The 17296-nt window shown below is 40.2% G+C and overlaps 1 protein-coding gene across 6 annotated transcripts in view; it reads right to left on the bottom strand.

Annotated features, from left to right (window-relative positions):
- The window catches only part of LOC126284672 (mucin-19), a 518756-nt gene that overhangs the window by 14328 nt on the left and 487132 nt on the right, over nucleotides 1–17296 (bottom strand). For all 6 annotated transcript variants that reach the window (XM_049983785.1, XM_049983781.1, XM_049983782.1 and 3 more), the window contains one exon: nucleotides 5742–8280. In XM_049983785.1, coding sequence (XP_049839742.1) covers nucleotides 5742–8280 — 2539 coding nt within the window. The remainder of the gene's footprint in view (nucleotides 1–5741; nucleotides 8281–17296) is intronic.

Raw genomic sequence — 17296 nt, forward strand, 5'->3', positions numbered from 1 at the left:
CAATTAAAAACAATTGTGTGTTCAGATATAGATAATATTGCAACTGGCTAGAAATGTGAACACCCTTAACCCTTTAACTGCTGTGGACATGTTAACACACGCGCCTTTGTACCTGTCCGTGTGTGCTCTGAACGTGTTTATGACCGCCACCAGTCGTCCTATGCGCAGACACGTTCAGAGAACGAGGTAGGAGGACTGGTTGTACACGTTAACACGTTCAGAGTACTAGGTAGGAGGAATGGTGGCACATGTAAACACATTCAGAGCACACAGGGACAGGTACAAAGGCACACCCGTCTACACGTCCAGAGCAGTTGAAGGGTTAATGAAATTCATTAAATAATATGGAGCAAAAACTGGACTGACCATAAATAAGAAAATACATAAGATACTGACATAGTTTAAGGCCACAACAACACCAGATGACATAAGAGGCTCTAACAATTAAATTACAGGTTTCAGCTGCTTGAATTATCTAGGTGTCAATTTAGTTGCAGCTTATATGTTGGTTACAACATGTGGAGAGAGTGGCAGATAACATTATGCCTGAGAGAATAATTACAGATAGGTAACATTCGACTCTGAGGGAGGGGATGCTGATCAATGGGTACGTGGATGGATCTCATGTCAGTTGACCTACTCACGACACATTCTATATCATAATGTAATCATGAATATCATCTATGCAATCGGATGGAAGACAATAGCAGTGAACAGATGTATGGAGGTGAACCGATGAGGCAGTCAGGGCCCATCGGCAACTGAAGTGGTGGTGGTAGACGTATATATAACGCAAAATGCAAAATTCATAAATTACAACATCTATCATCGTGCAGTTAAGTGTGAGTACAGTTATTATAGCTGTCCTCTCTCATCTGTGTGCTCCAAGTTTCTCCCAGCATATACAACATTCAAATAACTTACAGGAAACAGGCAGGTGACATCGTTGACAACTGCCGATATTTTTGAGAGGTGCACACTCTATTCTTTTCAAGGCAAAGCTGCAGCATAAACATGCTATGCACGAGAATTTATAACCCTAATTAATAGAACAGTTCTGGAAAGAAACAAACAAGTGCACATATGCACACACAATGTCAGAAGTTATCAATTGTGTAAATTAACAATCAATAGGTAAGGTAGCATTAATTCTGTCTCTGTTTTATGGGAAAGGAGAGAACAGGATTCCCCCACAGTATTGAAACAAAAACCTCTATCTCTATTTATAAGGTTACTTGCTAATTGAAACCAGTTCCTTAGTAACATTATCCCAATTTTTGGAAGAGCATGCCAGATCTCTGTGGTATGTTCCGTAGGAAGGCCAGTACCAAGGCAGTGTTCTGCAACAGCAGATTTGCTCAGCTGTTTTAAGCATGCGTGACACTTATGCTAAGCAGATCGATCCTCCACAGTTTATCCAGTTGGTCCAGTACATGAGACATCACAACTACAAGCAGTATGGTAGACCCACCTTGCACGAACGAAGTTCATTCGTTACAGAAACTAAAGGCGGCCTTAATCTTACATTGTGGTCGAGAAACACATTTCTCATACTATTTTCACAAAATATGACAAATACTGTATGAAATGCTCTGTGGGTAAGGCAAAACAGGTCATAGACTTTGATGCCACAGTGGTCAATAGTACAATGCATATTTGATCAGTCATTCACTTTAACCATCCTGACTGAAGGTGACATCAAGATGGGCTAACTCAGATGACAAACTCTTAAGTGAGTGAGATGAAGTGGACCCTGTGAACCTAGGTACAAAGCAGCTTTTCATGCTGAGACCGATGGTGATCACTATCAGCCTGTAAATAAAAGTCAGTGTGAGGGAGCTCGCTACAAACAGCATGCCCCAACGTAACATAAATTTTTCTCCTTATCAACACACCAACATAGGTAGTAAGGCAGCCCTCCTTAACCACCTCCACCGTGAAAAGAATATTTGGGTAGATTGAATTCACATTTCTAGAAATGACGTTCAAATTCTCACTGACAATGCCAGACAACAGGAGTATTGTCTACATATATGAAATAAACCTACAGGTTTCAAAGCTGCCCACTCAAAGGCATGTTCCTTGAACTCTCCATAAACTAGCAATAATCGGCAACAACAGACTTCCCACCGTAACTTTTATCTGTCTGCTTATAGTACCAATCATCGTATACAAAGTAAGCGGAAGTCAGCATGTCAAAACGAGTTCCCGATTCAACACCAGACCTAACCTCAATTAACTAACAAATAAGACAAAGGAATATGACTGGAGACAGACCACTTCGAAACTATGGCCATTCCAACTCATTCCCTCTAACCGAGGTAAATAACTCAACTTCTTAGTGTTATGTTTGTATTGACCTACTTCAGGCTCAACAGAGTCCCAAGTCGTTTTGCTACACAGTATATTGGAGCACCAGTGTTACTACCAGTCTAAAAGCAATCCATCCTTGCTGTGGTCCATAAGGAAGGGATTCCTCTTACACCAATTGTGAATGAATTGGTAAGCAGTACAAGTTTTAATAAGGTCTCTGTCTTCACTTGTGTTTCTCCAATTCGTTACGGTTAATTGGTGTTGAATTAAGAATCCAGTTACTTACAGACAGATGGAGTCTCAATCGGAAGCCCTACATGTTATCTACAGAATCCCCCAAAAAAATGTACACACTCTTGGTCAGGCTCTATAGAGATATCAATATTGTCTTTCGATTTGAGTAACAAGTGTGTTGTTGTACCGTCTTTGACTCAACAGATGTTAGCACTTTTATCTCGGTATTGAGAAAACTAGATGGCTGGAGCATGCTTGACATTCGAGCAATGATGTATTGTTAAGTGGTTTTTCAAGTTTGATATTGCCATTGAAGTGCAACATCATTTGAGGCGGGAGTATGAAACAGAACCGCCAACCCGCCTAACGATTAAATGCATCATTGACAAGTTTGAATTTCATGGAATTATTTGTGATATTTAGAAAGGAAGATCAGGAAGACAGCGTACAGCTACAAGTCCTGCTTCATCGGCTTTCTTTTTGAAAATATTTGTCAATTCTCCACAGAAGTCTGCTATGCAATGTGCATATGAAGTGGGGATTAGCAGTACAAGTGTACGAAGAATTCTGAAAGCTGCAAAGTGGAAAGTTTACATTCCACGATTACTGCACGTGATTAATGATGACGATCCTGATGGCCGAAAGCAATTCTGCGAATGGTATCAGCAAATGGTAAACTGATGAACAATTTATGACGAAGGTAGTGTAGAGGCACAATTTAAACTTAATGGGACCATGAACTGGCATAATGTGTGTACTGGTCACCAGCAAACCAGCATGTTTATGTGGACGAATTGGGGGGGGGGGGGGGGGGTTCATGTGTGGTGTGGACTATCATCTAGGGGCTTAGTAGGACCCTTTTTCTTTGATGCTGCTGTCACTGGAGACGTGTACCTGGAAATGTTACATCAATTTTGCTAAGTATACGTGCACTTTATGGAAGTGATTTAGAGGTCTTCTACCAACAGAGTGGGGCACCACCACACTACCACCTAGCTGTATGTGCTTTCCTGGATGACAATTTTCTGTGTCACTCGATTGGGCAAAGAGGGCCCATTGAGTTTCCTTCAGAGTCACCAGATGTAACACCTATGGACTTTTACTTGTGGGGAACTGTGAAAGATAACGTCCGTCGATGTAAGTCATGAATGCTGGAGTAACTTCGCCAGGAGATTGCAGAGACATGTGCAGCGATCTCCACTGTAAAACTGACTGATCTGTTGTGTGTATAGCCACCAACGGTGAATATTTTTAACATTTAAAGTAACCATGTGTTACATTGAAGGTTGCACAACATGTGTGATCAATCATTAAATTTTAAATAAATACATAAGTAATGTTTTTCTTTCCTTCAAGTGTGTATACATTTTTCTGGTGGACTCTGTATTTTGCCTGTCTGTTTATGGAATAGCTAAGGGAACTTGCCTTGGAGTTCGTGGCTTTGAAACCCGCGTGTTTTCAGATACACAGATGAAACTTTTGTCGTTTGGCCTCATGCCAGTGAGAATTTGAATGACAGTGAGAATTTGAACAACTTTCTGGAACAGCTGAATTCAAAGCACCTGAATATTTTTTTCACTGAGGTCACCCTTGATATGTTGGTTAGGAACAACGTTGATGGTACACTGGGACATGCCATTTATAGAAAGCCACTTCACACCAACATATCTACAGGCCAATAGTTGTAACTATCTAGTTCAATGTGAAGGGTGACTTCATAGCTTAGTTCACAGATCCTAATTCATATCAGACCCTGTGAGTGCCAGCCGAATGTCCATTTTGAGGTCACCTTCCATCAGAATGGTTGCAGTGAAAGATCAGATGTGCATTGCATTATTGATCAACAGTGCAATGGGTGTGTAATGACAATACCAAGGTGACATGTAAGCCGACAGTCTTCTTGCCTAAAGCAGCGAGCATTTCCAAGAGGATTTGTCATATGTTGCAGTAACATGATGTGAAATCTGTTCATCCACCAAGTAAGATAAGGATTTTTATGTTCTGTTAAGGATTATTTCTGTCTGTGTAAGGCGGGTGTCTACCGTATTATTTGTAGTTTTAGTATGTCATATTAGTCAGAATATCAATGCTGTGGAGAATCGATGTAATGAGCATTAAGTGTCACACGTGCTTACAATGGCCGAGCAAATCTGCTATTGCAGGCACCAGTCATTCAATCAAACAGAACATGGGAGATTCTGGCATGCACTTCCCACTATTGGGGTAGTTTTCTGGAACCAGTTGGGATTAAATTAGCAAATAACTTTAAAAACAGATATGGAGGTCTCCGTTTAATTTCTGTCTTGAATCATCCTCTCTCTCTCGTCAGAGGCACAAAGTTAATACAACCTTACCCATTAATAATTAATTTTCAAAATAGGCAACTTCAGACATTAGTTGCCTTTAGTTGTGTGATGGTGTTAGTTTTCACAGCCTGTGTGTGTGTGTGTGTGTGTGTGTGTCCGTCTGTCCAGAACTGTTGAATGGCAAAAGTCCTCTGAGGGCTGAGCAGGGGGTGGTCCAATTCCGTCAGATTCTAATTGTTTGTATCAGTGTTAGCAATATTACACTCAATTAGATTATTATACTCCAAAGAAATACCTGTTTAAAAAAACAACAAAATTAAAAGGAATTACTATGCCTGTTTTAAACTTCTTCCATTCTTCATTTCAATTTGCAACATTTTTCTTTTCTGGTTGTGATTTGGTTTGTGTGTAAGTCAGTATCCCATTCTTATTTGCAGGAAGTTTCACTGGTTTCTCAAGCTTTCACTTTATTCAGCTCACACTGCTTTCAGTTCTTTACCGATTACTTTATTCTGGCTTGTGGTAAGCAGCATATCTGCCCCCCCCCCCCTCCCCCCCACACACACACACACACACTTATTTCTTTTGTGATAAATCAGGAGAGAAATAATGAACATTATTTGCTTTCGATAGTGACATTCTCTAAAAATAGATCTTAGGTGAAATTTGGTACAATAGCCTACAGTTACAGTAATTTTGAAAAATCTGAACACGTAGTCCAGTTGTTTTAGGTACTATTATCAATACTGGCTAAAAAAATGCAACATATAATGACTAACAGTAAACAATACCTCCTTACACAGAAATGAGTCTTATAAATACACTGTCACATACTTTATGAATGTTAACTGTTATTAACTAGATACATAAAATATTTCAGTTACTTACCCATGCCCACAAAATCTACTATTTTGTCGTAATTTCCAGCTTGGACAGCAGGTTCCCGGAACCTGGCAGAAAAGTCATCACCCACACTGGATGCTCTACCAGTCTTGTCAACCACTGGGGAAACTCTTGGCACAGATGCACCTGTTTCATCACTGGAAATTTGTGCATCATTCTCCAGTGGAGATGACAGGTCATTTACTGCATCAGAACCTGATGCTTCCTCACCATCTAATAGAAGCAGCTGTTCATTCACCTCAAAACCAAATGTCAATTCCACTGGTGCTGAGTCTCCATAGTTTGTTCCACTATCATCATCATTCATAATGATCACTGGTGGACGAGGGCAGCTTACAGATGACACTTTCCTGCTCGCCGACCTATGTTTTGCTGGAGGTGGCACTGTACTTTGACTTACAGGTGTGGGATAAATACAAGGTGTAGGAGACATCTCATGATTTTGAGTCACTGATGAGATGGTATGTTGTTCAGGCTGTGGACTGGGGTTATAATTGGAGGTAGGTTTTGCTTCTTGTGAAGCACTGTCTTGACACGGAGATTTTTGGGAGGATGGGCAAGATTGGTTCTGCAATGGATTAGATTGAAGCACAGTTGGTAGCACTGTATTCAACACTTTTGTATCTTGCACTGCTGTAGGCACTTGATTAGGCAAACACACTCCTGCTGCAGGTGAGTTTGCCTGCTGTCCTTGAGGCAGTGAATCACAGTTACCAGATACTGAACTCTGCAAAGGAGCAGCTTGCTGACAAGGAAGTTTACCGAGTTTCCGTTCCGCTTTATCACACACCAAGCTCTCCTCCAATGACGGATATTCACTGTCAAGTAAAATGTTTACGGGATGTTCTGGTGGTTTCACATTGGTTTTAGGGTTAGACTCTACTTCAGCTGAGTAAGGAGGCACTAATTTGAAATCTGTAGTTGTGTTCGTCATAGCATCCTTTTTCGTACGAGAATCAGGGATAGGGTTTAAAAATTTGGCAGAAGGTTCAACAGGATCCGTGTCTTGATTCACACTAGATGCTGGAGAAGTATCATCACCAGATGTTGAACTATTTGGGGCATTGGTGCTTGCATTGCTGTGACTACTGTTAGCACTGCTAGAGTTTGGTGAGGCAGGATTGTTACCCAATTTTGAGCCACTAACTGGGGGAGCTCCAATATTGACTTTGGGTCCAGTTATAAATTGTGGATTACTGCTAGGAGTACTTGTGGAAGAAGTCGTCGGAGGAGATATAACAACTCCTTTAGGAACAGACACTGCTGGCCACTTACTATTACCAAAACCAACACCCCCATAAACACCTTGTGATGTGGTAACATTTACAGACGCCATTTTTGCAATGTCTGCATACGACGCCTGAGGTGTTGAGCCACTGGATGTCGATGTTTGGTCCAATGTGGGACGTGCAGTTGTAGAAGACACTGGTAGTGAATGGACACTGTCTAAGTCACTACTGTCAGACTTATCTGATGGTGGTACACTGGAAGTCGACTTTCGACGGCAGTGTTCAGGTGAACGTGGACGACGGTACTGATAAAGCACAACACTGCCACCACTATCATCAGCTGTTCTGTCATGTGGAGGGAAGCCACTGTTACCATTGAATGTCTTTTTCTGGTGGTATCCACTTTCACGACTTCCTTGACACACTGCTGGATACTGAGTTGTGTTATACTGCCCCCCACCAGAACGTCTCCCATCGTCAGCAAACAACGTTACACCAGACGAAGGGTTACTCCGAATACCACTGCTACTACGTCGTTTCTTCCGACGCTTCTTGCTTTCAAACACACAGAATCCTGTTTCTTCACCAGTTCCTGAAACACTGCCACTAGCTGGTGCTGGTGTCGCATCACGTTCAGGTCTGCGCCTATCATCACTCACTGGTCCCCTACGTTTGCGTCCACCACCTGGATGAGACGAGGAACTGTCATCTGTGGAGGAAACAGCAGCCTCGTTACAGGAGTATTGATGGTCTTCTGGTCCCCACGAGCGTCTGTCTACTCCAGAAGTACGGCCAACTGAGTCAATTTCTTGTAAAGTTTGTTTCTTCATTCGACGCTGGACTGAAATGTTTTCTGCATGAAGACCACCTGATTCTGGACCAGCTGTCAGATCCTCTATCTTCCTGTTAGATATTTCTTCCATGCTGTTTGACTTCTTTAGTTTGGATTCAGTGCTTTTGTCAACAGTAGGACCATTTCGGTGTTCTTTGGGAATCTGTTTGCTACTTCTATTACCTTTCGAAGGCTTCTCTTCATCCTCGTCAATTATTATACTGCTGTTGGCACTCTTCTGTTCTTTCCTTGGCTTTGTTCCAGCAACTATCTCATCCTTACGGAGATTATTACGTTGCTGCTTGTTGTTAAAGTTAAGAGGACCGTTACTGTGAGATGAACTTTTCGCTTTTCCTTTCCCTTCTGTATCAGACTCTATGAACTTAATAAGTGTGTCCAGATCTCTATCACCTCGATACCCTTCAATGTTATGTGACATGATGAAGTTGCTCTCATTATTTGTCTGTGGAAAAAAGAAAACTAAGTTACCACAGAGAATATCAATATTGCAGCACACTAGTATATTCTCTCTCTCTCTCTCTCTCTCTCTCTCTCTCTCTCTCTCTCTCTCTCTCTCTCACACACACACACACACACACACACACACACACACACACACACACACACACACCCCTACCTCTAGGGAAAGTAATATTTACTAAATGTTTATTTACTGTTGAATATATAACTTCTCAAAATTGTCAAAGAAAGCTGCTCAACAATGGGATTTTAACACATATGGTTAAGGCAAGGTAAAACAAAAATTATGTTTTCGGATTTTTATCCCATTATAAAATGTGCAATTTTCTCAGTAAAGTGAAATAGAAATCAATTATGAACTCACATGAACAATATTTTATTAGTTTTTTCCTCTAGAGAATGTTTCTATGAGGGATCACTCAATAATAATGCAATAGTTTTTTCTGTAAGCAGCTTGATCTTATTTAGGATCCCAATGCACCAGACTAGTCCCCACTCTCTTGGCAACATAATAACTGTTCAATGTGATGGCCTTTTGTCACCTACTGTGAGAGCCTGTACGCTCTCAGGGTACCACTCCACTAGTCAATGACTGAGCCTATGTCTTGCCTCACCAATAACCTCCCCATCATTCAGATACTGCTTTCCACAGAGTGCATTGTTCACTGTGTCAAGCAGATGGAAGTCTGAAGATGCGAGACCTGGACTGTAACGTGAATGAGAAAAAACAGGCCAATGAAATTGGTGAGCTGCTCTAGGGTTTGCAGACTTGGGTGAGGTCCTGAATTTCACGGAGAAAGAGACTTTTGGGTTTTTTGCGGCGACAAACACAAAAAAGTCAGTTCACTTTCTTGAGGTTAGGCCAATACACTTCACAGCTGATTGTTGCACCATGAGGGAAGATGGCAAACAAGATAAATCCTTCAGCGTCCCTTAAGACTGTCACTATTTTACCAGCTGAGAGTTCAACTCTAAACTTTTTCTCTGGGAGGAGAGGTGTTGTGACACACCATGGATTATCATTTTGTTTCCAGGGAATATTTTTCATTGCCTGTGACGATGTTAAATAAAACATTGTCACAATTAGCCTTGTAACAATCCAAGTAATTCTGAACAGGCGATCCTTCATTGCTCTTTATGGTCTTCTATTAATTGGGCAATCAATCCCAGTGAGCACATACCTTTGAGTATCCCAACTGGTGCACAATTGTTTCAGCACTAAAACCAGAGACATCCAGTTGTACAGTAAGATGTTAGATCATGATCAGTCTACCATCTGTAATGAGAGCAACGGCACATTCCAACACTGCAGAAGTTACAACAGCTGTGACCAGCTGGCCAATAAGTTTGTGCAACTATGCTTCAATGATTAAAAGACGCCATACCCAAATGACTCCCAATATTTTTGTTCACAGACATGTCACCACAGATATTCTGCAAGTGTCAATGAATATCTGCGGTGCTCTGGTTTTCTGTCAAAAGAAACCCAATGATAGCTCTCTGCTTGGAAAGCACATCTGTTACTGACAACATTTTGAAGGCTATATATAGTGCCCCCAGCTCAACCATTTTAAATTCCGATGAAATTTACAGTCTGTACCTGAGGAACCTTCGTGAGCTTTTGCAGTTTCAGGTTCACTTGTAAGCTCATTGAGGTACTAGAGCCATTTTTGTGAAGACCACTTTTTCGGAGACTGAAAAGTAACAAATCTTCAAGTTTCACATGCCACTGTTCCAAATCTGTAAGGCACAGTGGTACAACTTCTTGTACTCTAAATATAGATAATGCAAGTAAAGTTCAGAAATCAATGTCTTTGGAATTATCTCAGTTCAAAGTAGGCAATAAATCATATTGCCACAAATTTCCCCCATAGTTTCACAAGGCATAAGTAGTGATTAAAGGATCTATGAACCTGATCTTTTGCAAAACTACTGTCTGTGTGGCTGTTAGATGTTTCACAAATTAGGGCCTAGCTTGTGTGTTTAATTACTGTGCTACTGTCCTGTTAATTTGCTAAAAAATTTGACTGCACGAAGTTTAAATTCATGGGTCTCAAAATGGAAACCTGCCACATTCCATCCATTAACATCCAATCAACAGAGCCCATGTCATTCAATTAGAAATAAATATTTCCATTTTGGTCTCTGGCTAAGGTGCAAAAATTTCAACTAAAGTATGAAACTTTGTCTATTAAGTATTCATTGTTTAAATATTCACTATGCTGTTTATTTGGTGAGTAATAAAAATTTAAACTTGCCTGTGATAGGCTAGTTGGTTGATTCAGAGGAGGGGGCCAAACAGGGACGTCATTCATCCTATCGGATTAGGGAAGGAAGGGGGAGGGAAGTCAGCTTTGTCCTTTCACAGGAACTATCTATGCATTTACCTGAAACGATTTAGGAAAGTCAGAGAAAACCAAAATCAAGATGGTGGGACGCAGGTCTGAACTGTTGTCTCCCCGAATGAGAGTCCACTGTGCTAGTTTGTGATAGGTTAATTGCTACATTTAACTGCACTAAAACTGCTACATAACTTCTTTGTGAATATTAATGGCATTCTTATTAATTTTGTTGAGCAAGAAATGCTGATTCCCATGCCATAAAAGGACTAAAAGCTGTAAAAGAACATTCATTATAACAGCATAAATTGTTTACGCGATGGAGTACACACTACTGAAAATCCTCAACTTTGCTTCCATCGTGATGCTTTACTACTACGAATGTTTGAATTTTTGCAAAGATTATGCTGCAACCATTTTGGTAGGGAAAAACGCATACTTTACAAAAAGTTTACGCTCAATTAACATTGAAATGCCCATCCTGCAGAAAAGAATTTGATACAATGAAACATTTGCAGATGGGTGTTATGCTTCAGTCAATTGATGATGAGAATAATATTTCCCATAATTTGAATGCAAGCTTAACAGCTGTTGAAATATCACCGTTAAAATTTCAACAAATCACCGTTAAAATTTCAACAAATTAGTGCAAGGGAAACCAAAGGCCACATAAAGCAAAAAATACATCACTCTGAAGGCACAAATAAGAAAATTGCAGCAGTTGGAGGATTTGATCCCAGTGAACTGGAGCCACTATACATATGCAAGCAATGCTTTACTTGTTTAGATTACAGTCAGCTGATCCAACTATTGACAGAAAAATTACATATTTCAAACCATAATGAGGAAATTCAAATTTTGACCTTAGTTCCCCAAAGCTAGTCTATCAGAAAAAACTAAAGAAAAACTGTGTGTTCCAGAAAAAATGGTAAGAAGGGCTAGAAAATTAAAAGCTGAACAGGGAATATTGGCACAGCCCACAGGTAAATGTGGGGAAAAACGTTCTGAAGGCAAGAGGAAGAACTCGTCCAGATAGTAAGGACTATATTCCTGTTCGACTAGATGGAGGAAAGGTTCACAAACACAAGTACTTGTTACTGAGCATCTTAAAAGAAAAGTTTGTTTACTGTAATAAAAATGGACTGGGAATTAGATTCTCCAAATTTTGGGAATTAAGGTCAAAATAGTGTGAGACTTTAGGTGCAGCTGATTCACATTCAGTGTGCACATAATACATCATCAGAACATGAAACTAATGTTCGCGCTCTGTCCAATTAAGAAACACTACAAAATTTTTCTGGGTAAAACTGTAATTTGGAAAAACAGGCTGCATGCTTCACTGCTGTGAAATAGTCCAGCAACGTAAGCTCTAAAGGAATATTTGGAAAGTGTTTTTGCAGATACTGATCCTGAGGATCCAATTTAGTTTAAATAATGGATTCACACTGATATGAGATACACTTGAAACCATAGAAATGACAGCTGATTGGCCCTTTCTACTCACCACTATATTGCAAAGAATCATAGCAAGCAGTTGCAATTGACTAAAGACAGCTACAAATCAGGAGAATCGACTGAATTAATGGATTTTGCTGAAAATTGTAAATTATTCTTTTACTATCTAAGATGCAGGTCAAGGATTTCATTGAGAAAATAGCCAAGCTATGTTACATCTATTTGTCATTTACTACAATGATAATTAAGAAATAAAAAAGCATCAGCTACTGTATAATTAGTGATTGCCTGACATGATACAGTTGCAGTGCATGTGTTTTTAACTTACTTGATCATATCCCTGAAGTGAATTTTCACCGACATTAAGCATATTCATTATTTTAGTGACGCTTCTGCTACCTGGTACAAACATTTTAAGAACTTCTTAAATCTCTGCCATCATCAAAAAGATTTTGGCATTACTGCAGAATGTTTCTTTCTTTCTTTTTTCCAGAACAAGCCCTGGGAAATCACCATGTGATGGAATTGGGGGCACAGTTCAGCATTTAGCAGGAAGAAATTATTGAAGATACAAAAAACCAATGAAGGAAATCGTTTTGAGGCTGGATAAAACCAACGAAGAAAAGCATTTTGAGGCTGGATGTAACCTTGCTTGTGACAAGAGCGCGTCATAATTTTGTGCCAATCGATGAAAATCAACTTCAGATTCGTAGCGTATCTAATGAAACATTATCCTGCAAATGCTGACCAAAATGCTGAAGTTACTTCTAACCATGTTCCCATTATACTGAACCATCATGTTCTTGTATTTATGATGGAAAATGGTGGATAGGAAGTATCTGACATTTCATATGAAGGAAAAGATGCCTTCATTAATTTACTGCATTCTCATGGAAATTCTCAACTGTTTCCATTAGCCTGTTGAGACATATGCTGGATTCCAAAACAACGGATAATTTCAGCCATTCCACTTCCACCTCCATGAATGATAGGTCAGGTATATAGTTTGCCAGAAATAATAGTTTTGGAGGTCAGCAACAAATTTAAAGCATTTATCAACTGAAGAATTCTGCATCATGGTTTGGAAACCATAAAGAAACCCAAACAAGGCTTTGGAACCTGCTAGACACCCACATTTTCAGGCTTGGGAACCTGCAGTAAAGAAACCCACCTGTAACTGACCTTGCCTGACTATAGGGCATTGCCCCTTAGTAATGGGGTTACTAGTCAATGCAGTAGTAGTGGCATAGCCACCATTGACAAAAATGGAAATAAGTATTTCTGTTAGAAATTTCCTCTATTGACTGGTGGTTAATGAATGTAATGTGGTGTCCGTTTTGAGATGTGTGACTCAACACTGCTGTCATTTAGTACATACACATTTTTAGCCACTTTATAAGATGGTAGCACAGTAATTAAACACACGAGCTGGGCCCCGATTTGTGGCATACCTATCAGCCCCACAGACAATAGTTTGGCAAGAGACCAAGTACACAGTTCCCTTTCCCCAATACTTATGACTTGTTAAACTGTGGGGTACATTTGTTGCAACACGATTTGTTGCCCACTTTGAACCGAGATTATGCCAAAAGCATTGATTTCTGAACTTTACTTGCATCATTTGTGCGTTGAGCACAAAAAAGTTTTACAACTATGTCCAGAAGCAAGGGGCTGCCTCTTTTAGATTAGGAACAGTGACATGCCGAACTTGAAAATTTCTTCGCGACTCTAAGTCTCCAAAAAAGTGGTCTTTACAAAAATGGCTCCAATACCTCAACCAAGCTACAGGTGAGCTTTTCAGAACTTCATGTAGGTCCCTCAGGTACAGACATTATAAAAAGCACCAAATTTGAAGATGGTCAAGCTGGGAGCACATTCATAACTAGAACACTTGACACGGAATGATCCATTAACGAAAGTTAACGTTATCAATATAGGGCACTCCAATTCCCCTTAAGTAAATACAATATTTATTCCATAGTCATAACCAGCACGACTGAATGGCCTATCTCTGCAGTTTTGTTGATAGCATACCTATAAATATGGTACTTTCAATTAAGCATCAAACAATATGATGTAAAACCAATGACTTTGAACTAATTATTAAGTATATCAGCACAACCCCCCCATGAACCATGGACCTTGCCATTGGTGGCGAGGCTTGTGTGCCTCACGTGCCTCAGCGATACAGATAGCCGTACCGTAGGTGCAGCCACAACGGAGGGGTATCTGTTGAGAGGCCAGACAAACGTGTGGTTCCTGAAGAGGGGCAGCAGCCTTTTCAGTAGTTGCAGGGGCAACAGTCTGGATGATTGACTGATCTGGCCTTGTAACAATAACCAAAACAGCCTTGCTGTGCTGGTACTGCGAACGGCTGAAAGCAAGGGGAAACTACAGCCGTAATTTTTCCCGAGGGCATGCAGCTTTACTGTATGATTAAATGATGATGGCATCCTCTTGAATAAAATATTCCGGAGGTAAAATAGTCCCCCATTCGGATCTCCAGGCGGGGACTACTCAAGAGGATGTCGTTATCACGAGAAAGAAAACTGGCGTTCTACGGATCAGAGCGTGGAATGACAGATCCCTTAATCGGGCAGGTAGATTAGAAAATTTAAAAAGGGAAATGGATAGGTTAAAGTTAGATATAGCGGGAATTAGTGAAGTTCGGTGGCACGAGCAACAAGACTTCTGGTCAGGTGACTACAGGGTTATAAACACAAAATCAAATAGGGGTAATGCAGGAGTAGGTTTAATAATGAATAGGAAAACAGGAATGCGGGTAAGCTACTACAGACAACATAGTGAACGCATTATTGTGGCCAAGATAAGATACGAAGCCCACACCTACTACAGTAGTACAAGTTTATATGCAAACTATCTCTCCAGATGACGAAGAAATTGAAGAAATGTATGATGAAATAAAATAAATTATTCAGATAGTGAAGGGAGATGAAAATTTAATAGTCATGGGTGACTGGAATTCGAGTGTAGGAAAAGGGAATATGGACTGGGGCAAAGAAATGAAAGAGGAAGCCGCCTGGTAGAATTTTGCACAAAGCACAACTTAATCATAGCTTACACTTGGTTCAAGAATCATAAAAAAAGGCTGTATACATGGAAGAAGCCTGGAGATACTGACAGGTTTCAGACAGATTATATAATGGTAAGACAGAGATTTAGGAACCATTTCCAGGGGCAGATGTGGACTAACCACAATCTGTTGGTTATTACCTGTAGATTAAAACTGAAGAAACTACAAAAAGGTGCTAATTTAAGGAGATGGGACCTGGATAAACTAAAAGAGTTTCAAGGAGAGCATAAGGAAGCAATTGACAGGAATGGGGGAAAGAAATACAATAGAAGAAGAATGGGTAGCTTTGAGGGATGAAGTAGTGAAGGCAGCAGAGGATCAAGTAGGTAAAAATACGAGGGCTAGTAGAAATCCTTGGGTAACAAAAGAAATATTGAATTTAATTGATGAAAGGAGAAAATATAAAAATGCAGTAAATGAAGCAGGCAAAAAGGAATACAAACGTCTCAAAATGAGATCGACAGGAAGTGCAAAATGGCTAAGCAGAGATGGCTAGGGGACAAATGTAAGGATGTAGAGGCTTATCTCCCTAGGGGTAAGATAGATACTGCCTACAGGAAAATTAAAGAGACCTTTGGATAAAAAGAGGACCACTTGTATGAATATTAAGAGCTCAGATGGAAACCCAGTTCTAACCAAAGAAGGGAAAGCAGAAAGGTGGAAGGAGTATATAGAGGATCTATACAAGGGCAATGTACTTGAGGACAGTATTATGGAAATGGAAGAGGATGTAGATGAAGATGAAATGGGAGATACGATACAGCGTGAAGAGTTTGACAGAGCACTGAAAGATCTGAGTCGAAACATTCCATTGGAACTACTGACGGCCATCTGGTGAGCAAGATCTTTGAAAAAGGCGAAACACCCTCAGACTTCAAGAAGAATATAATAATTCCAATCCCAAAGAAAGCAGGTGTTGACAGATGTGAAAATTACCAAACAATAAGTTTAATAAGCCATAGCTGCAAAATACTAACTCTAATTATTTACAGACGAAGGGAAAAACTAGTAGAAGCCAACCTCGGGGAAGATCAGTTTGGATTCCGTAGAAATGTTGGAACACGTGAGGCAATACTGACCCTACGACTTATCTTAGAAGCTAGATTAAGGAAGGGCAAACCTACGTTTCTAGCATTTGTAGACTTAGAGAAAGCTTTTGACAATGTTGACTGGAATACTCTCTTTCAAATTCTGAAGGTGGCAGGGTTAAAATACAGGGAGCGAAAGGCTATTTACAATTTGTACAGAAACCAGATGGCAGTCATAAGAGTCGAGGGGCATGAAAGGGAAGCAGTGGTTGGGAAAGGAGTGAGACAGGGTTGTAGCCTCTCCCCGATGTTATTCAATCTCTATATTGAGCAAGCAGTAAAGGAAACAAAAGAAAAGTTCGGAGTAGATATTAAAATCCATGGAGAAGAAATAAAAACTTTGAGGTTCATCGATGACATTGTAATTCTGACAGAGGCAGCAAAGAACTTGGAAGAGCAGTTGAATGGAATGGATAGTGTCTTGAAAGGAGGATGTAAGATGACCATCAACAAAAGCAAAACGAGGATAATGGAATGTAGTCGAATTAAGTCGGGTGATACTGAGGGAATTAGATTAGGAATTGAGACACTTAAAGTAGTAAAGGAGTTTTGCTATTTGGGGAGCAAAATAACTGATGATGGTCGAAGCAGAGAGGATATAAAATGTAGGCTGGCAATGGCAAGGAAAGCGTTTCTGAAGAAGAGAAGTTTGTTAACATCGAGTATAGATTTAAGTGTCAGGAAGTCGTTTCTGGAAGTATTTGTATGGAGTTTAGTCATGTATGGAAGTGAATCATGGACGATAAATAGTTTGTGCAAGAAGAGAATAGAAGCTTTCGAAATGTGGTGCTACAAAAGAATGCTGAAGATTAGATTGTAGAGCACTTGCCCGCGAAAGGCAAAGGTCCCGAGTTCCAGTCTCTGTCGGCCACACAGTTTTAATCTGCCAGGAAGTTTCATATCAGCGCACACTCCGCTGCAGAGTGAAAATCTCATTCTGGAAACATTCCCCAGGCTGTGGCTAAGCCATGTCTCCACAATATCCTTTCTTTCAGGAGTGCTAGTTCTGCAAGTTTCGCAGGA

Source organism: Schistocerca gregaria, chromosome 8 (assembly GCF_023897955.1).
Source record: "Schistocerca gregaria isolate iqSchGreg1 chromosome 8, iqSchGreg1.2, whole genome shotgun sequence".
Lineage (NCBI taxonomy): Eukaryota > Metazoa > Arthropoda > Insecta > Orthoptera > Acrididae > Schistocerca > Schistocerca gregaria.